This window comes from Tetranychus urticae, chromosome 1 (assembly GCF_039701765.1).
Source record: "Tetranychus urticae isolate SD_2017Ah chromosome 1, NJAU_TeUrti_SD_1.0, whole genome shotgun sequence".
Classification (NCBI taxonomy): Eukaryota; Metazoa; Arthropoda; class Arachnida; order Trombidiformes; family Tetranychidae; genus Tetranychus; species Tetranychus urticae.
The window spans coordinates 31,427,161-31,445,914 of NC_142958.1; the positions used below are offsets into that span (position 1 = coordinate 31,427,161).

At 31.0% G+C, this 18,754-nt stretch overlaps 5 protein-coding genes and 1 pseudogene across 6 annotated transcripts; 1 reads left to right on the top strand and 5 right to left on the bottom strand.

The window, feature by feature from the left end:
• The first annotated feature begins 2,613 nt into the window (after window positions 1-2,613).
• LOC149094964 (uncharacterized) lies at window positions 2,614-5,083 on the top strand. The gene is made up of 6 exons (XM_089266467.1): window positions 2,614-2,782; window positions 3,254-3,313; window positions 3,389-3,492; window positions 3,572-3,749; window positions 3,981-4,189; window positions 4,343-5,083. The coding sequence occupies exons 1-6, from the start codon at window positions 2,695-2,697 to the stop codon at window positions 4,709-4,711; spliced, it is 1,008 nt and encodes a 335-aa protein (XP_089122593.1). The 5' UTR covers window positions 2,614-2,694; the 3' UTR covers window positions 4,712-5,083.
• A 12-nt stretch (window positions 5,084-5,095) lies between these two features.
• Window positions 5,096-5,912, bottom strand: LOC149094965 (ras-related protein Rab-40C pseudogene; annotated as a pseudogene).
• Window positions 5,913-5,958: 46 nt separating this feature from the next.
• LOC149094966 (uncharacterized) lies at window positions 5,959-7,449 on the bottom strand. The gene is made up of 5 exons (XM_089266469.1): window positions 7,347-7,449; window positions 7,063-7,122; window positions 6,887-6,978; window positions 6,305-6,799; window positions 5,959-6,152 (listed from the first exon to the last, which is right to left on the bottom strand). Exons 1-5 carry the CDS (start codon window positions 7,432-7,434, stop codon window positions 6,021-6,023), a joined length of 867 nt encoding a protein of 288 aa, XP_089122595.1. The 5' UTR covers window positions 7,435-7,449; the 3' UTR covers window positions 5,959-6,020.
• An 806-nt stretch (window positions 7,450-8,255) lies between these two features.
• Window positions 8,256-11,118, bottom strand: LOC107370578 (uncharacterized). The gene is made up of 5 exons (XM_025162582.2): window positions 10,856-11,118; window positions 10,402-10,461; window positions 10,242-10,330; window positions 9,074-9,571; window positions 8,256-8,916 (listed from the first exon to the last, which is right to left on the bottom strand). Exons 1-5 carry the CDS (start codon window positions 10,941-10,943, stop codon window positions 8,527-8,529), a joined length of 1,125 nt encoding a protein of 374 aa, XP_025018350.2. The 5' UTR covers window positions 10,944-11,118; the 3' UTR covers window positions 8,256-8,526.
• Window positions 11,119-11,286: 168 nt separating this feature from the next.
• LOC112539785 (uncharacterized) lies at window positions 11,287-13,955 on the bottom strand. Its single transcript, XM_089266473.1, has 6 exons — window positions 13,786-13,955; window positions 12,862-12,921; window positions 12,705-12,796; window positions 12,338-12,626; window positions 12,074-12,276; window positions 11,287-11,922 (listed from the first exon to the last, which is right to left on the bottom strand). The coding sequence occupies exons 1-6, from the start codon at window positions 13,871-13,873 to the stop codon at window positions 11,533-11,535; spliced, it is 1,122 nt and encodes a 373-aa protein (XP_089122599.1). The 5' UTR covers window positions 13,874-13,955; the 3' UTR covers window positions 11,287-11,532.
• A 2,501-nt stretch (window positions 13,956-16,456) lies between these two features.
• LOC107361550 (uncharacterized) lies at window positions 16,457-18,632 on the bottom strand. 2 transcript variants are annotated; one of them, XM_089266472.1, is made up of 6 exons: window positions 18,459-18,632; window positions 18,062-18,121; window positions 17,897-18,009; window positions 17,447-17,822; window positions 17,171-17,382; window positions 16,457-16,981 (listed from the first exon to the last, which is right to left on the bottom strand). In XM_089266472.1, the coding sequence occupies exons 1-6, from the start codon at window positions 18,544-18,546 to the stop codon at window positions 16,592-16,594; spliced, it is 1,239 nt and encodes a 412-aa protein (XP_089122598.1). In that variant the 5' UTR covers window positions 18,547-18,632; the 3' UTR covers window positions 16,457-16,591. The 2 variants fall into 2 exon arrangements, with proteins under 2 accessions (XP_089122598.1, XP_089122597.1); XM_089266471.1 differs by having other exon boundaries at window positions 17,171-17,388.
• Window positions 18,633-18,754: the final 122 nt, after the last annotated feature.

Below are 18,754 nucleotides of genomic sequence, written 5' to 3' on the forward strand. Positions count from 1 at the left end.
AGTGAATGTTAGACAGTTAATGTCTGGAGGCATAGTTCAGTTCTTTCCTTAACAGAACTTTGCTGTAGATCTATCGTTTCGTGTACCACTGTTTACGGAGTTGAAAAATTACCTTTGCCTCAAAAATTGAAGTTTTACATCAAATCGTATTCATCATTGACAAGCCACACCAGGAAATCTGCCAGATCACCTCATTCACCTTCTCACAAATATAAAAAGCTTAACAATACGCTTCGTCAGAAAGCAAAAGCTCATGTGACACAAATAAATCTCCGTCATCAAATAGACTTCATTTACAAAATCACCATTACAACACTCATATTCATCACCCATTTCACTCAACGTTGATTATTATCGGAAAAATTGTGTGATTTCCTAGTCCACTATTAAACAAGAGCAAAAATTTGTTAATTTCTAAATCATATTTTGCAGAATTATTAATTCTTATGAAATTTTTTCTCACTGCTTTCGTTCAGTAATCAACATAAAAAAATTTAAGAAAATTAAAAGTCAGCGAAATGAGAAACACGAAAATTAGCATTATTTTACCAGCATATAAAATTTTAAGAAAGATCGTTCGAAATCATGGCGAACGAAGTACAATTTATTCACATTTCACGATTTGCCATTCTATTCATTTTGAAGCCTCTACAATCTAAAAAAGTTATCTACCGCTTCTTAATTTGATATGAAAGTTCCGTTTCTTTAATCACAGAGACAACTTTTTAAATTAGACAATAGATAATATTGGTGTGTATCTGGTTTTCAATAATCACTAGGAATCAAGAAACCAATACTGAACCATTGAGGTAACTGTCTGAGGATGCAAGATGGATTTTTATAAGTGAACCTTTCTGAAGAAAATATTTATATAATCACCATTAAAGATAATTTGTAGTCTTTCAAGATTTGGCAAATATTGCGCGTCTCTTTTGAAATCATTTAGAGTATAATGATAAATATGCAATTGTTTTAGACTGGAACAATTTCGTAGAAATTTCTGAGAAATTACTTGTTGAAATAATTTCCATTTTTACTTACCATTAGTTAGAACGCCTGGCTCAATACGATTCGTGGCTAGCATTTCAAGTTTATCGCAACATTCTTCCATTGCTACACATGAAGTGATCATTCCTTTCAAAGGCTCATGTTTTCTGACAAATGCAGCAATATCTTCAGATTTTACTTCTCTTTGGAATCTATTAGAAAATTCAGCAATCTGAGTTGAAAAAACAAATAAGAAAATTAATATTCAATGAAAAATTAAAAAAGAGATTTGATTAACAAAATCAACTTACTATTAAATTTGGAAATAATCTGCTCAATTAAATGACTCCATTTAAGAAACACTGCAATGAAATTTTTATTTGCATTTTACTTTTTCGACTGGGTCGATTTTTGTGACTTACGCTGTAAACGATTTTCATTTCAAAAAACATGATTCATAATTACCTAATTAAATAATACAGAACTGATAGGTTACTGAATTGATCATAAATGGCGAGCAAACAATCGTCGGGAAGTTCATTGATTAACATTTTAAAATAAATATTTTTAACTAAAGTTTTCACTTGAGTCTGGTGATTTTAATCAAAAGGATAAAAGACAAAGATTAAAGATGCAACAATATTTCATTTTTGAGTCTTATATCAGGTTAAAAGATAAATTAATTTTTGATAAACGCCATCTACTATACGTAAGATGCTTAATTAGGCCATTTGTCGAAGAGTAGAAAATCAAAAATCAAAAATTATTATAACTTATGCGCCTCTTTAGTGAAGCTGGTGTATATCGATACCAATCTCAATGATACAATATTTTTGTTTACATTCAAGTTTTCTCGATAATTCTGCAGTATAATAGCCTAATAACTTCTTTCTAGATAAATAAATTTTTTCACGACTATTGAAGATAAAATTGAAAGTTTATCTATTCAATTGAAAAGTTTTTATGATCGATAATTTCCGAGAAAATCGAGGTCAAAGGTAAAAGTTCGATCTCCATTAGCAGTTATTTACAGATTTTTGATCGAAGTCATTAGTTTGATACAACTTTTCATGGTCACCGGAAAATATAATTATTTTTGCAAAAGAGATGTCTGTTTATGTACAGAATTGAAGGTGTTTATGTCTTTAGATTAGAAGTTGGACAATATTTACTAAAGAAACAGATCGCGAAATAAAGTGGATGAGTAATAGAGTTTAAGCTGAAACTCTTCGAATGGGCTTCCGAGGTAATGAATATTAATAACAAATATATTAATGAGTATGAAGTTTTCAAAAATCAACACTCTCTCTTAGTCTAACGCTTTCAGCCTTGCTTCTTGTGTTTTTTTACTTTTTGTTTTTGCTCTGTTTGTACGTATAATGCTTTAGCATCCTAGCGAAATTTTAGCTCATATCTTTAGACTAACAAGAAGAGAGGCCCTACTGTACTGAAAAATAAAGAGAAATAGAAAGAGACAGAGAAGAAGGTCTCTTTTTCTAGCCTTAAGTTGCCTAGTAACTACTGCCGTTTGAAGGTAACTAGGGACACGCGGCGCCAGTAAAAGCCGTAGGCTGGTAGACAGCCGGTCCAATCAGAAGAAACTTAAGAGCGAGATCACTGTACAACACTTCACTCTTTGTCTTCTACCCTTTTGTTCAAAATCACCAGATCCAAGTGAAATCTTAAGTTATTAATATTTATTTTAAAATGTTGATCAATGAACTTCCCGACGATTGTTTGCTCGCCATTTTTGACCAACTCAATAACCTGTATTATTTAATAGCCTGTTTTAAAGGTAATTATGAATCATGTTTTTTGATATGAAATCGTGATATGATATTTTTAAAATCATACATTTACTGTCATCTACCAGATAATGTCACTACCTGGGAATAGCTTATGTGCACAGCAAGTCTATTAATCTAGTGACATTATCTGGTAGATGACAGTAAATACATAAATCATTATATTTCAATATTAGCAAGTTAGCTTAGCTTTCAGTCAGTTGCAAACAAATTTTTACAGTTTTTAGCCAGCCCAGGTTAGCTTCGGTACCTACTATGAGTATTATCATAAAGTTTTATCTGAATGAAACATTTTTTTGTTATCTTGTAATCATAACAACACTCAATCATCAGACTGTTGAGGCGCAGTGTTTGAATTTTTTTACAGATTAAATGTTGTTGTGTTGTTTATGAAGGCAATTGAATAATGATTGAGCAAATCAACACTAAATTTTAGTCAATCAATAAAAATTTCATTGCAGTGTGTCTTAAATGGAGTCATTTAATTGCTAAACGAGCTAAAAAAGTTAAATATTTTAGAGGTAAGAATTCAAATTTTCATGAAGGTTTATTCACATTTTGATAAATTTACTAATCGAAGAAATTTTTATTTTCAGATTATCGTGCTCGTTTACGTAATTATTCACCTGATTATGTTTATTATAGAGACAGAGACCTGATTGATGTAGCCGGTTTGAGCTCATTATTTCCAAATTTAATAGTAAGTTGATTTTGTTAATCAAATCTCTTTTTTAATTTTTCATTGAATATTAATTTTCTTATTTGTTTTTTTAACTCAGATTGCTAAATTTTCTAATAGATTCCAAAGAGAAGTAAAATCTGAAGATATTGCTGCATTTGTCAGAAAACATGAGCCTTTGAAAGGAATGATCACTTCATGTGTAGCAATGGAAGAATGTTGCGATAAACTTGAAATGCTAGCCACGAATCGTATTGAGCCAGGCGTTCTAACTAATGGTAAGTAAAAATGGAAATTATTTCAACAAGTAATTTCTCAGAAATTTCTACGAAATTGTTCCAGTCTAAAACAATTGCATATTTATCATTATACTCTAAATGATTTCAAAAGAGACGCGCAATATTTGCCAAATCTTGAAAGACTACAAATTATCTTTAATGGTGATTATATAAATACATTGTATTTTCTTCAGAAATATTCACTTATAAAAATCCATCTTGCATCCTCAGACAGTTACCTCAATGGTCCAGTATTGGAAAAGCTCAAAGTAGTTGTAATGCACTCAAATGTTATCAATCTTGGTACGACTTTTTACGGTTTCCAGTTTATGGATTTATGTCCGAATTTACAAAGTGCCCGTATTACCATGATTTCTACAACTGTGCTTGTTGATGAAACATTAAAACACGAATGTTTGCAAGATTTAGTGATACATTGCGTAAGTATTAATTGAATTCGAAATGTGAAAAATATTTGAGGAATACACAAATTTATTAGATCTATTAAAGATTGCAATCAAGAGTGTTAGGTTTTGTCAGGCTGAAAGGGTCGTCTGTTCGTCCGCATAAACTAATTGATTTTATACTTATAGGAATATTATGGCCAAATCTGGGACGATCTGAAAAGAGCTCTTATGAAATATCCGAATCTCAAACATCTTGCGTTGAGGAATCTACGTCGCATAGAAGATGAACAAATCAAGCAGTTGCTTGACATTTTACCCGATCTGGTTATATTTGATATTCGCGGAGTTCATGGAATCGCTGTAAGAGCTGCCAATTATATCCAAAATTATTTTGAACGAAATGGAAGATCAACCAAATTTTACTGGAATGGGAATCGGCGTGAAATCAAATCAGATTGGCCTCAATTGTACACTAAACGACAGAAAATTTTTCATGCATTTGATTTCATGGAAATTTTCTTTCTTAAATATCGCCTGAACCGTTTTGTTGTCTAGTGATTATTGAAAACCAGATACACACCAATATTATCTATTGTCTAATTTAAAAAGTTGTCTCTGTGATTAAAGAAACGGAACTTTCATATCAAATTAAGAAGCGGTAGATAACTTTTTTAGATTGTAGAGGCTTCAAAATGAATAGAATGGCAAATCGTGAAATGTGAATAAATTGTACTTCGTTCGCCATGATTTCGAACGATCTTTCTTAAAATTTTATATGCTGGTAAAATAATGCTAATTTTCGTGTTTCTCATTTCGCTGACTTTTAATTTTCTTAAATTTTTTTATGTTGATTACTGAACGAAAGCAGTGAGAAAAAATTTCATAAGAATTAATAATTCTGCAAAATATGATTTAGAAATTAACAAATTTTTGCTCTTGTTTAATAGTGGACTAGGAAATCACACAATTTTTCCGGTAATAATCAACGTTGAGTGAAATGGGTGATGAATATGAGGGTTGTAATGGTGATTCTGTAAATCAAGTTTATTTGATGAAGGAGATTTATTTGTGTCACATGAGGAAAGGGCTTTTGCTTTCCGACGAAGCGTACTGTTAAGCTCTTTATATTTGTGAGAAGGTGAATGAGGTGATCTGGCAGATTTCATGGTGTAGCTTGTCAATGATGAATACGACTTGATGTGAAATTTCAATTTTGGAGGCAAAGGTAACTGTTCAACTCCGTAAACAGTGGTACATGAAACGATAGATCTACAGCAAAGCTCTGTTAAGGAAAGAACTGAATTATGCCTCCAGACATTTTCCATTCCATTGCGAAGAAGAACCACGCGAGAAAGTTCTGCAAATGATTCTCTAATATTATAATTACATAAAGGGCTAACTTCAAAGAATGACATGTTGTAACGTTGAGCGTAAGTTTCAGCTGAGTGTTCGTTAACTTGCCGTTGATACGCTAAATGAAGTCGATTACCAATGAGAATCTTGGGCACTCCAGGTGCATGCTCTTCAACCTCACGAAGCCACCTTTTAAGACCAGAGAATGACCATTTATTGGTTATATCATACACGTAAAGGATTCCTTGAGCACCTCTCGAATATGAACGCATTATTATTGGAAATCGTCCTTGTCCAGAAGCATCCCATAATTGAAGGCGAATCCCTTTGCCATCGAGAAAAATTTGGGTAGATTTGGATGCAGAAAAATGGTGTTCGTAATCAGAGGAAGATATATTCGAGTCCAAACTGTTTATAATTTCATCTTTACCAACATCTGGATCTCCGACAAGCAAACTTCTTATAATCTCACTTCAGTACATTCATGAACATCAAATAGAACCAAATTGGGTTATATGTAAACTAATTGCTCGATGTGTTCATCTTTCAAGTACCATATTTTCTTGAATCTAAGATGTTTGAGATTCGGATATTTTGTTAGGAATCTTTTTAAATTATCCCAGTCGGTTTTTTTAAATAAATCCTGTAAATATAATATCAATTAGTTTATGTTGACAAATTTTGAACAGATGACCCTTTCATGTAGTAACATAACCTTGATGCTTTCAATCATAAAAAGGTCGAATGAATTTATTTCCAAAAAGCAATGTAATTCAAAATCGAATTGATACTTACAAACTCTATAGCTAGATCTTGCAAACATTCATGTTTTATTGTTTCATCAACAAACAAGTGATCAGGATCAGTGACAAGATATGCACTTTGTAAATTTGGACATGAATCCATGAACTTGGAGCAATAATCTAGGTCTGCGCCATCCCAAGGAACTAAGCACAATTCAACTATTTTAACCTTTTCCAATACAGGAACCCCGTAGTGGTGAGATTCAGCATTTTGCATGTTAATTCTTTCAATATTTGGGAAACAATGTGCGTATCTGTGGAATCTAGCGAAATGATAAACTTGGCACAATTGTTTTATACTGGAACCATTATGTTGCATGCTTGACTTAAATAAATCGAATGATAACATTTCTAGGTTATCGCAATATTCGGATGGTGTTTTATGATATCCACCAGTTAATCCTTTCAGAGATTTTTGATTTTTGAGCAATGTAACAATATCTTCGCGTTTTACTTTTCTATCAAATTTTTCAGAAATTTCAGCAATCTAAGTTGATAAGATGGATAAAAAGAATAAGAAAATGAACATAAAATGAGCAATCGAAATGAATTTGAATTAATCATATCAACCCACTTTTAAATTCGGAAATAATGTGCTTAGATAAGTTCCATCAATCGGTTCGGTTCCTCGATAAGAAACACAATCACCATTTTCCGGATAACCTTCTGAAAATATATAGAGATTCAATCAGAAATTGATCACAATTAGAATAAGCACTAAGAATGTATTGAAACAAATTTGAATCTTACCCAACAAATATTTAACTTTTTTGGTTCGCTTAGAAATGAAATAGCTCCATTTGATACAAACTGCAATACAATGTAAGAATGTTATTAGATTAGTAAATTTTCATTCGAGTAATACTTGTCAGAGTCAGAAGCTAGTTGACTCATATAAGAGTTCATTTGGTCAATAAAGCTAAAAAATCAAATATTTGACTAGATGCAAATAGTGATTATCGCTGAAGTTAAGGAAATTTTCAATAGATTATATGTTTTTTTCTGTTAAAGTATAAAACATGATTGGTACTTACCTTTATAGCAGTTTATTAAATCATCCAAGTTATTTAAATAATCAAAAATGGTGAGTAAACAATCATCTGGAAGCTCATTAATCAACATCGTGAATAAACTTATGACGAAACTAGTCTTGTTTTGAATCTTGTGCTTATAGAGTAAAGGTTAATTTAGTTTTAGTTAACATAGATGCCAGCAGTAGATTGAGATTATTTATATTCTTAATTCAATTTAAAATTTAATTTAGTTTTAATTTATTTGTGTCAAAACAATCAAGACTAGACTGTTTCTAAAATAGATTCTAATTTGCAATAGATCTTCTGAATTGGTGTAATTGATATCATGTCCTGATTAAAGCTCACACAAGTGTCAGATCTGTAATTCAGATTTTCTTGCATCCCAAATGCTTCATTAAATAGATCTTCGAATGGACATTGAGGTAAAAATAACAAGTATTATGTAGTAATAATAGCGATGTTTCATGAAATCAAAGCCTCGACTGATTTTTCTTTTTTATTGGATAAATGATGGAGGCCAATCTGATGCCATTTCATGCAGATTCCCACCAAAGTAAAACTTGACTGATCTTTCATATCGTTTGCAATAGTCTTTAACATAATCAGCAGCCCTTTGCGTCACATTACATTCACGAACATCAAATAGAACCAAATTGGGTAAAATGTAAACCAATTGCTCGATATGTTCATCGTGCACAGTCTGTCCAACCTAAGATGTATAAGATTCGGATATTTCATAAACAATCTTTTTAAATTATTCCAGTAGACTACGCCAAAAATACTATGAACATAAAATCAATCAGTTTATATTGATAAATGAACAGATTACCCTTCTATGCTGACGGTACCTAACTTTTTTGAGCATAATCACATTATAAATTGGTCGAATAAATCCAGATAACGAAAATATTTTCAAAAGATTCACAAACGATTTGACAATTTATTCATCTTTCACGATATTCTGAAACCTCTATGGAAGTTAAAGTTTATCTACTGATCTTCAACCTTATCCAAAGTTCAAATTCTTTGACCACAAAGGAAACTCTTTAGACAATAGATATTATTCACTAGAAAAACAAACCATGTAATTAAGTGATTGAAGGAAACAGATTTATCTCAAGATCTTCAAAGTGGCTTCTGAGGTTAAAATAATAACAAATGCATTAAAAGTAAGTGTTTTTCAATCATCAATAGGAATCAAAAAACATGGAAGGTCTACAAATTTTTTAAGAAAACAATGTTTCATGAAATCAAATCCTCGACTGATTCTTCCTCTTTTAGTGGATAACTGAGGCCAATCTGATTCAATTTCATGGTAATTGCCTCTGAAGTAAAACTTGATTGATCGTCCAAATCGTTTACAATAATCTCGGACATACTTAGCAGCTCTTTGAGTGACCCAACGACATCCACGAACATCAAGTAGCACTAAATTGGGTAAAATGTGAACCAATTCCTCGATATGTTCATCTGTTATGGTAGATTGTCTCCACAACGCAAGATGTTTGAGATTCGGATATTTCATAAGTAATCTGTTCAAATCATCCCATTCGATTGACATAATATGTTGCTGAAAATGTAAAAACAATTAGTTTAAATAAATGAATTTTGAACAGATCATCCTTGCTAATTTGTAACCTAACTTTTTCGATTTCAATTTAAATAAACTTGGACTAAAAAATATTTTTAAAAAAAGCAATTACATTTCAAATCGAGTTAATACTCACAGCAGTGTAATCTATAACTAAATCTTGCAAACTTTCGTGCTTTAATGTTCCATCAAAAAAGAAGCGATTAGTTTCCACGGTAATATGTGCACTTTTTAAATTTGGACATGAATCTATGAACTGGAAAGCATAACAAACTTCGTTTCGAAATATAGTCATGAAGCAAAATTCAGCTATTTTAAGCTTTTCCAATACTGGACCATCGTACAGAGAGCTTTTGAGGTCAGCGCAATTAAAAACATTTAGTCTTTCAAGATTTAGGAAATAATGCGCGTCTTTTTTGAATCTATCCAAACTTTTCACTTGGAACAATTGTTTTATACTGGAACCTTGTTGAATGCTTGGCTCAAATAAATCGAAGGATACCATTTTGAGTTGAAAACGATATTTTTCTATTGGTCCATAAAATGTGTCGAATGATCCTTGCCAAGATTCTCGATTTCTGCCCAATGCAAAATTATCTTTGCGTTTTTCTTTCTCCTCGAGTTTGTAAGAAATCTAATATAATAATATAGTAAAGAAAATGCTTTATACAGGGTTGACAGTTTATTCTGGAGAGACTTTGAATTGATTTATTTTAAATAACGTTTATTTTTATTTTTTCAATATGAGCTCAATTTGATCATCAGATTCAGGAGATTAATTCATAGCATTTTTAAAGTGGTTAACTTCTCAAGTTACGTAAATTTCAGCTCTTTTCTGAAGGTTGTCGATAGATATTGAGTATATATGGTAGCGAAAAAATTCAAAATTAAAATTTTCAATTGATGAACTAATATAAATTTTTGATGGTGTAGATATGGTTTTAGATAACCCCCGAGATAAAATCTAAAGGATTAAAAGCTTATCAGTGAGTTGTTCATGATAAACTCGAAGTTCTGGGAACTTAATCTTAACCCAAAACTCCTAATTTTTTTGGCACTTTTTTGTAAAATATTAAAAAACGACCTTATTTGGTAGTATTTAATGGCGAATTACAACTCAAATCAATCTCCTTAATTTTGTCTATCGATAGCCGTCTGAATGTTCGAATTCGGATAAGTAGTTTAAATTTAAAACGCTTTCAAAGTCTCTCCAGAATAAACTGTCAACCCTGTATTTTTGACAGTTGACAAGATGAATAACAAAATGAATATAATCTCAAAATTAAATAATCATATCAACCAACTATTAAATCTGGAAATAATGTGCTTAAATGAGTTCCGTCAACATTTTTTAATGCTTGATAGTAATGGCAATCATGACCCGGGCAAAGTTCTGAAAATACATGTATAAATTGATCACAATAATAAGTACGAAGAATGCATCAAAATAAATTTGGAACTTACCCATCAAATATTTAACTTTCTTGGTTCGCTCAGCAATTAAATGACTCCATTTGGTACACACTGCATGAATAAATAATAATGTTATGGAATTACTAAAATTTCAGTTGATTTTCTTAATTATAATTCAATTGGTTTCATAATTCTAACAATCTACAAAACATTTTTGAAAATATTAAAGAACTACGCTTCAGCAGTCAGATAATGGATTGATGTAATGATCCTAAGATACCAAAAGATGCTTCTATTCAGATGAAACTTTCATATTTTTATAATATAATACTTGACAAGGTCAGAAGTTAGTTGACTTATATAAGAGTGTATTTGGTCAATACGGCTAGAACATCAAATATTTGACTAGATTCATTTAGCAAATCGGGATTATCGCTGAAGGTATGGAAAATATCAATGGATTTTATGATTTTTATGATGCAAAAAAATCATGATTGGTACTTACCTTTATCGCAGTTTGCTAAATCAATGAAATTATTCAAATAATCAAAAATGGTGAGCAAACAATCATCTGGAAGTTCATTAATCAACATTGTAAATAAACTTAAGGCGAAACTACAGTGTTTCCTTGAATCTGGTGATTTTGTTTTATAACACAGAAGTATAGAGAGATCGGAGCGTTTTCGGTGCAAGGGGTGAAGCTTTATCTGCCTAAAAGAGTAACACTGAATAAAACCAAACCAAACAGTGTCTTTGCGCGAAGAAGGGGAAAAAGCCCCTCACTCAAAGAGTATAGCTATAACTCTTTGCTCTCACACCAGAAACTTTGTAGTATCCGATCACTCTGCAGTTGTTAGGCAATCTTCACACTCGCCATCTATGGGATTATCTAATTTTTCAGAACCTGGAGAGAAGGTGAATTAAACTAATTATCTCGATCTATTACTGACATTTATTTGAATTACAGATAAAAACAATATTAACTTATACATTCTGATGATCAACTGAAATATGTTAAACAATTTCGGCATCTCTCTAGACTAGACAATAAATGCTATTCACTAAAAAACAAATCATGAAAAAAAGTGATTCAAAAATAGAGATTGTATACAAACTCTTGGAATGGGTTTCCGAAGCCAAAGAGCAACAAATATCTTGGTTTGAATATCTAAATATGTGGTTTCAATAATCTTCAGGCTTCAAGAAATATGGAAGGTGATGAAAATCTTTGCGAAAGCAATGTTTCATGAAATCAAAGCCTCGACTAATTTTTTCTCGTTTAGTGGACAACTGAGGCCAATCAGTTCCTATTTCATGGTAATTTCCTTCAAAGTAAAACTTGATTAATCTTCCATATCGTTTACAATAATCTTCAACATAATCAGCAGCCCTTTGAGTGACTGCTGGACAATCATAAATATCAAATAACACTAAATTGGGTAAAATTTGAACCAGTTGCTCGATATGTTCATCTTTTATGTAGCGCACATTCCTCAACGAAAGATGTTTGAGATTCGGATATTTCATAAACAATCGTGTTAAATCATTCCAGTCCAGACAGGAAGGACCACCCTGGTGATATAAAATCAATTAGTTTACATTGTTTTAATAAATGTCCCTTCCATGTTGAATTAACATAACCTATTTCATTTCAAGCTGAAATAGATTGAATCATTTGTGTTCCGAAAAAAGCAATGACATTTCAGATGGTTTTGATACTTACATAAGACATAACTAAATCTTGCAGACATTCGTGTTTCAATGTTTCATCAACAAAAAAGCGATTAGTAGGCGTGAAAATATGTGCACTTTGTAAATTTGGGCATGAATCCATTAACTGGAAAGCATAACAAACGCCATGAGGGTATAATAAGCACAGTTCAAGTATTTTAAGCTTTTCCAATACTGGACCATTGTAGTAACAACCTGTGTATGACGATAGATTTTCATAAAGAAACATTTCTTATGAAAATATTTATATAATCACCCTTAATATAAATATGAAGTCTTTCCAGATTCGGGAAATAATGAGCATCTCTTTTGAAATCTTGATAATAATTCAAAGTGTGCAATTGTTTTAAGCTGCAATGATTTGGTAAAATGCTTGGCTCAATGCGACCGGATGATAGCATTTCGAGTTTATCACAATATTTTTCTATTCGTTCTTTAGATGAATTGATTATCCCTTTCAAAGATCCATGATTTCTGATAAATGGAACAATATCTTCAATCTTTGAGTTGCTTTTACAATGAAATATTTTGGAAACATCAGCAATCTAAGCGAATAAGATAAATAAGAAAAATAATATTCATGAAAAATCTGAAAAGGCATTTGATTAATAATATAAACTTACTATTAAGTTTTGAAATAATTTGCTCAGACAGGTTACATCAATAAAGTCCTTTTTTTGATAATAAGCACAATCAGATGAATAGTCAGGATAGTCTGAAAAAAAATGTTTCTGCGATTAAGCAATTGATCGCAATGAGAATAAACATTTTGAATCTTACCAATCAAATATTTAACTTTTTTGGTTCGCTCAGCAATTAAATGACTCCATTTGATGCACGCTGAAATGAAAGTTTTATTGTTTGACTAAAATTTAGTGTTGATTTGCTCAATCATTATTCAATTGCCTTCATAAACAACACAACAACACTTAATCCGTAAAAATATTCAAACACTGCGCCTCAACAGTCAGATGATTGAGTGTTGTTATGATTACAAGATAACAAAAAAATGTTTCATTCAGATAAAACTTCATGATAATACTCAGACTAGATACCGAAGCTAACCTGGGCTGGCTAAAAACTGTAAAAATTTGTTTGCAACTGACTGAAAGCTAAGCTATCTTGCTAATATTGAAATATAATGATTTATGTGCAAACGACAAGTCAAATCCCGTTTTGTTTTACACAAGAATCATTTATTATTTTATTAATATTTACATGAAATGATGCTTGTTCAATTGTATAATAAAGACCAAACTCTGGCTAAGCAGCTAAATTGGCTGAGCTAATCTTAGGGCTGACTTTAAGCTACTCGTGTGTGCTATACGCATCTAGCTAGCTTGATTTTCACTGGCTTCGGTAACTCAAAGTCAGGAGCTATTTGACTAATACAAGCCTTTCTCCGGTCACTTCAGCTAGTACAGCAAATAGTCGACTAGGTTGCCTTGACAAATTGTGATTATCGCTGAAGATATGGAAAATTTGAATGAAAATACAGTAATACCTCGCAAAAGTTGTACTCGCAAGGTTGTGTGCGGTCTCGCCGTCGTGAGCTTTATTGTTTAATCAACTCTTTAAAATTATTAAGATAATTAATTAGTAAAAGCGAGCAAAATCTTAAATTCCAAAGATGGCGTTACTAAATTTCATATAACCTTTGCGAGGTTTAACTGTATATGATACAAAAACATGATTGATAATTACCTTTATAGCAGTTTATTAAATCATCTAAGTCATTCAAATAATCAAAAATGGAATGCAAACAATCATCTGGAAGTTCATTGATCAACATTGTAATATAAAATTATAGCAAAAACTAGTTTTGCATCGATAATTGTGCTTGTAGACTTTACTGTGTACATATGTAACTAAAGCTGTACGATTACATCGATTACAATCTTAATCGACTGGCTTAAGTAAAAGAATTATCGATCAGACAAAAAGTTAATCGATTGGTGAACATACAAAATCTATCTTGTGAAGTTTTTGTTTTCAAGCTCAATTTTCGGGGCATTCTCAACGAATTCTTATTTTTGATGGTTTCTTGTTTTTTGTTAAGTAATCGATTAATCGATGTTTTAATGCAAATATTAGATGCTAATCCATTGTCTAATTATTTGCAATCGAATAAGGTTTCCCAGTCGTAAAGAATGAATAAATATTTTACTTTGATCAAGTCATGGTGCAAGATTGCTCGACATCCTGAAATTAATTTTTGCAATTTATTCGCATTTTAGACAATATTTTTAGACAAACGAAAATATTGTGGCAATTTTTTCCCTTTTCCGATATCTCGAAACCTCTGTAATTCAAAATTTATTTATTGCTTTGATTCTTCGACCTCAACAGTCTCTCTTTAGATAAGACAATAAACGACATTCACTAAAAACAGATCGCGAAATAAAGTGATTGAAGTTTAGAGGCTAATTTCAAGCTCTTGGATTGGGCTTCGAGTTAAAATTACAAATATATTAATGAGTATGTGGTTCTCAATAATCAATAGGAATCAAGAAATATGGAAGGTCATCAAAATGTTTAAGAAAGCAATGTTTCATGAAATCAAGCCTCGACTGATTTTTTCTTGTTTAGTGGATAAATGAGGCCAATCTGATTTGGTTTGGTTGTAATCATCATTGAAGTAAAACTTCCATATCGTTTACAATGATCTTGAACTTAATCAGAAGCTCTTTGAGTCACTTCAACTCATCCAGGAACATTAAATAGAACCAGATCACGTGAAAGTACGAACCAATTGCTCAATGTGTTCTTATACTCAGAAAAAATATCAGGGAAACACTATTATCTACTCTTTTTAGCTCTCATTTTGTTAGGAATTTGTTTCTTTTCTTTATTCATGAAGATCATTCTGTCTCAATCTGGTTGACCACTAAATCCATTAAACCTATTATTTCTATTAAACTGAGTCAATTTGTGTTATTTTGAAAAATTGAATTCAAACCGCAATCTATTTTAATACAGTTGTGGAATCAGCATTAAAGGGTCATCAGGGTGAATCATTTTGATGAAGATTTAATCGAATGGAGAACTTTCAAAGTTAGATACGATATGATACGCGACCTGAGTACTATGAAAAAATTCTTTACCTCAAGTGAAAGTCCTAACTTAGAACTATTTTTATACAAAACATTGAACTAATCCGTCGTTTTGCGCTCAGTAGTCAATATCGTTGGATTCAGAGTAGCATCTAAAATTGTTCAGTTTTTCGCTAATCTTCGATTTGGTCATAAAGCTTATCGTATTCAACCAAGTCATGATGCTTTTTGCCAACATCCCACTGTCAATGATACTTTGGCTAATCGTGTAATATCTGGAACTGTTGTGCTTAAAAATAATATAAAAGAGTTTACAGAAACTGGAGTTATATTCGAAGAGACTGAAGAACTATTAAATTTAGAAATAATGGGCTCGGAAAGGTGTCATCAATAAAATCTCCTGATTTCTAATGAATAAAATCCAATTAATAATCAGTTTTACCTAATAATAATTTCTGCAATTAATAAACTGATCACAATGAGAATTAGAATTAATGAAAATTTGGAACTTACCGACCAAATATCTAACTTTTTTTGTTCGCTCAGCAATTAAATAGCTCCATTTGATACAAACTGAAATGAAATTTTCATTGAATTACTAAAATTGAGTGCTAATGTGATCAAGCATTAATCAACTGCCTCCAGAATTAACACAACATGATTTAACATCTGTAAAAATATTCAAATACTGCGCGTCAACAATCAGATGATTGAGTTTTGTTATGATCACAGGATAACAAAATGTTTCATTCAGATAAAAGTTATATGAAAATACTCAGAGTCAGAAGTTAATCGACTCATATACAAACGTATGTAAGACTTTCATGATACAAATGTGCATGAGTTGGTAATTACCTTATAGCAGATTTTTAATCATCCAAGTAATTCAAATAATCAAAAATGGCGAGCAAACAATCATCTGGAAGTTCATTGATCAACATTGTAAGATCTAATTATAGCAAACTAGTTTTGTCTTGTTTATTGTGCTTTTAGACTCTACTAGCTAAAAAACGGAAATGTGAATCACTAAATTTGGTTGGTCATTAGAATGTATAATTTAATTTTTATTCACATAGATTTCAGCAGTACATTTATATTGAGATAATTTGTAGGATTCATCTCATTTTCACTTTATTTAATCTGAAGCTTTTTTAGCCTCAACGGCAATTCTTTAGATTAGAGACTCATTTTATTCACTAAAAACAAATAATGAAATACAGTGATGTAAAGTGATACCAAAAAAAGGTTGAATACAAACTCTTCGAATGGGTTCCGAGATAAAGAGTAACATAGATATTAATATTCATTAACAAAGACATCTCTTAAGATAAAAAAATAGATTCAATTCACTAAAAAACAGATCGCGAAATAAAGTGATGAAAGTTTAGAGACTAATTTCAAGCTCTTGGATTGGGCTTCGAGTTAAAATGACAAATATATTAATGAGTATGTGGTTTTCAATAATCAATAGGAACCAAGAAATGTGGAAGGTCATCAAAATCTTTAAGAAAGCAATGTTTCATGAAATCGAAGCCTTGACTAATTGTTTCAATTCTAGTGGACAGCTGAGGCCAATCTGACACGAGTTCATCGCGATTTCCTTTGAAGTAAAACTTGATTGATCGTCCATATCTTTTACAATAATCTTGGACATAATCAGCAGCTTTTTGAGTGACTGCAGGGCAATTATAAATATCAAATAGTACTAAATTGGGTAAAATGGGAATCAATTGTTCGATATGTTCATCTTTTATGTAATGTAGGCTCCTCAACGAAAGATGTTTCAGGGTCGGATATTTGGTGAACGCACTTATTAAACCATTCCAGTCGACACGGTTAGGACCATCCTATTAATACATAAAATAAAATATACAATAAAACATATGTATAAAATAAATTAGTTTATATTGATAAATTTTGAATAAATGACCATGTTGTCTTAACCTGGTTGATTTTAAGCTGAAATAGATCGACTCATTTGTATTCCGAAAATATTTCCAAAAAGCAATGAAATTTCAGGTAGTTTTGATACTTACAGTATAATCTATAACTAAATCTTGCAAACTTTCGTTTTTCAATCTTTTTTTAACCGAAAAGTAATTAATATCCACGGTAATATGTGCACTTTGTAAATTTGGACATGAATCCAGGAATCGGAATGCCAAAGAATCGGAATCGTCGTCCCAAGTTGATGATTTCAGTTCAAGGATTTTAAGCTTTTCAAGTACTGAACCTTTGCAGTAATTTTCTACGGCTGAAAGATTGATTTTCATAAACAAACGTTTTTGACAAAATATTTATATAATAAATACCATCGAGGTAAATATGTAGCCTTTCAAGATTCGGGAAATTATGTGCAACTCTTTCGAAATCCTCATAATCATACCAAGTGTGCAATTGCTTTATACTTGAGCCATTTTTTAGGATACCTGGCTCAATACGACTGGAAGATACCATTTCGGGTTTATCACAAAGTATTTCTATATTTATATTTACTTCACAGAAATTGATTATTCCTTTCAAAGATTTAAGATGTCTCTTTAAGAAGAAAAATTGTTCTAATTTTTCAAGATCTTCTGTTTCATTTTCAAGCTCTTTTTCTTTTTTTTCAAAATCTATTACTTTCTTTAAGAGTTCAATTACAATATAAATAAAATCTGAATTATATATCTTTGGATTGTGCAAAATCTAAGAGAATAAGATAAAGAAAATTGATGAAATGAAAAATGCAAAAAGGTATTTGATTAATAATATAAACTTACTGGTAAATTTGAAAATAATGTGCTCAGCAAGGTTTTATATCTAGTGCTCAAATCTGGTCCTTGATAATAAACAAGATCAGATGAATAGTCAAGATCCTCTGAAAGTTCTGCAACTAAAAAATTGATCACAATTAGAGTAAGAATTAATGAAAATTTAAAACTTACCCATCAAATATTTAACTTTCCTCGTTCGCTCAGCGATTAAATGGCTCCATTTGATACACACTGAAAGAAAATTTTATTGACCAAATTTGATTATTCAATTGCTACATAACCAACAAAAAATTACTTAATCTGTAAAAATATTCAAATACTGCGCCTCAACAGTCAGATGATTGAGTGATGTTATGATCGCAGGAACACAACTGATTCAGATGGAACTTTTAAAATAAATTATTATTCATTTCACTACTCAGAGTCAGAATTTCTCTGGTCAATTTAACTTGAACATCGAATGTTGACTAGCTACTCAAAAAATTGAGCTTATCGCTGAAGGTATGGAAAATTACAATGAATTATGATTTTTATAAAATGATAAAAATGTAAATGTTTTGGTAATTACCTTTATAGCAGTTCGCTAAATCTTCCAAGTTATTCAAATAATCAAAAATGGTGAGTAAACAATCATCTGGAAGTTCATTAATAAACATTGTAAAATCAAACAATAGCAAAAACTAGTTCTGTCTTGAATCTTGTGCTTGTAGCAAAGAGTAAAGATCTCTTTGGCTGTTAGACTCTACAATTAAAAAAAACGGAAAAATAGTTAATTTTGAATCACTAAATTTGATTGGTCATTAGAACGTATAATTTAAATTTAATTCACATAGATGTCAGCATTATATTGAGATAATTTGTATG

Excerpts from the sequence above, each read along its gene's own strand:
- LOC149094964 (XM_089266467.1), top strand. The coding sequence starts at position 2,695 with ATGTTGATCAATGAACTTCCCGACGATTGTTTGCTCGCCATTTTTGAC. Across the intron at positions 3,314-3,388 it reads AAAAGTTAAATATTTTAGAG|ATTATCGTGCTCGTTTACGT; the intron begins GTAAGAATTCAA and ends TTTTATTTTCAG. Across the intron at positions 3,750-3,980 it reads GCCAGGCGTTCTAACTAATG|ACAGTTACCTCAATGGTCCA; the intron begins GTAAGTAAAAAT and ends TTGCATCCTCAG.
- LOC149094966 (XM_089266469.1), bottom strand. The coding sequence starts at position 7,434 with ATGTTGATTAATGAGCTTCCAGATGATTGTTTACTCACCATTTTTGAT. Across the intron at positions 6,979-7,062 it reads AAAAGTTAAATATTTGTTGG|AAGGTTATCCGGAAAATGGT; the intron begins GTAAGATTCAAA and ends ATATATTTTCAG. Across the intron at positions 6,153-6,304 it reads AAGATCTAGCTATAGAGTTT|GATTTATTTAAAAAAACCGA; the intron begins GTAAGTATCAAT and ends TTATATTTACAG.
- LOC107370578 (XM_025162582.2), bottom strand. The coding sequence starts at position 10,943 with ATGTTGATTAATGAACTTCCAGATGATTGTTTGCTCACCATTTTTGAT. Across the intron at positions 10,331-10,401 it reads GAAAGTTAAATATTTGATGG|AACTTTGCCCGGGTCATGAT; the intron begins GTAAGTTCCAAA and ends ATGTATTTTCAG. Across the intron at positions 8,917-9,073 it reads TAGTTATAGATTACACTGCT|CAACATATTATGTCAATCGA; the intron begins GTGAGTATTAAC and ends TTACATTTTCAG.
- LOC112539785 (XM_089266473.1), bottom strand. The coding sequence starts at position 13,873 with ATGTTGATCAATGAACTTCCAGATGATTGTTTGCATTCCATTTTTGAT. Across the intron at positions 12,277-12,337 it reads ACTTCATATTTATATTAAGG|GTTGTTACTACAATGGTCCA; the intron begins GTGATTATATAA and ends CGTCATACACAG. Across the intron at positions 11,923-12,073 it reads AAGATTTAGTTATGTCTTAT|GGTGGTCCTTCCTGTCTGGA; the intron begins GTAAGTATCAAA and ends TTATATCACCAG.
- LOC107361550 (XM_089266471.1), bottom strand. The coding sequence starts at position 18,546 with ATGTTTATTAATGAACTTCCAGATGATTGTTTACTCACCATTTTTGAT. Across the intron at positions 18,122-18,458 it reads TTTAGCGAACTGCTATAAAG|TGTGTATCAAATGGAGCCAT; the intron begins GTAATTACCAAA and ends ATTTTCTTTCAG. Across the intron at positions 18,010-18,061 it reads GAAAGTTAAATATTTGATGG|TTGCAGAACTTTCAGAGGAT; the intron begins GTAAGTTTTAAA and ends TCAATTTTTTAG.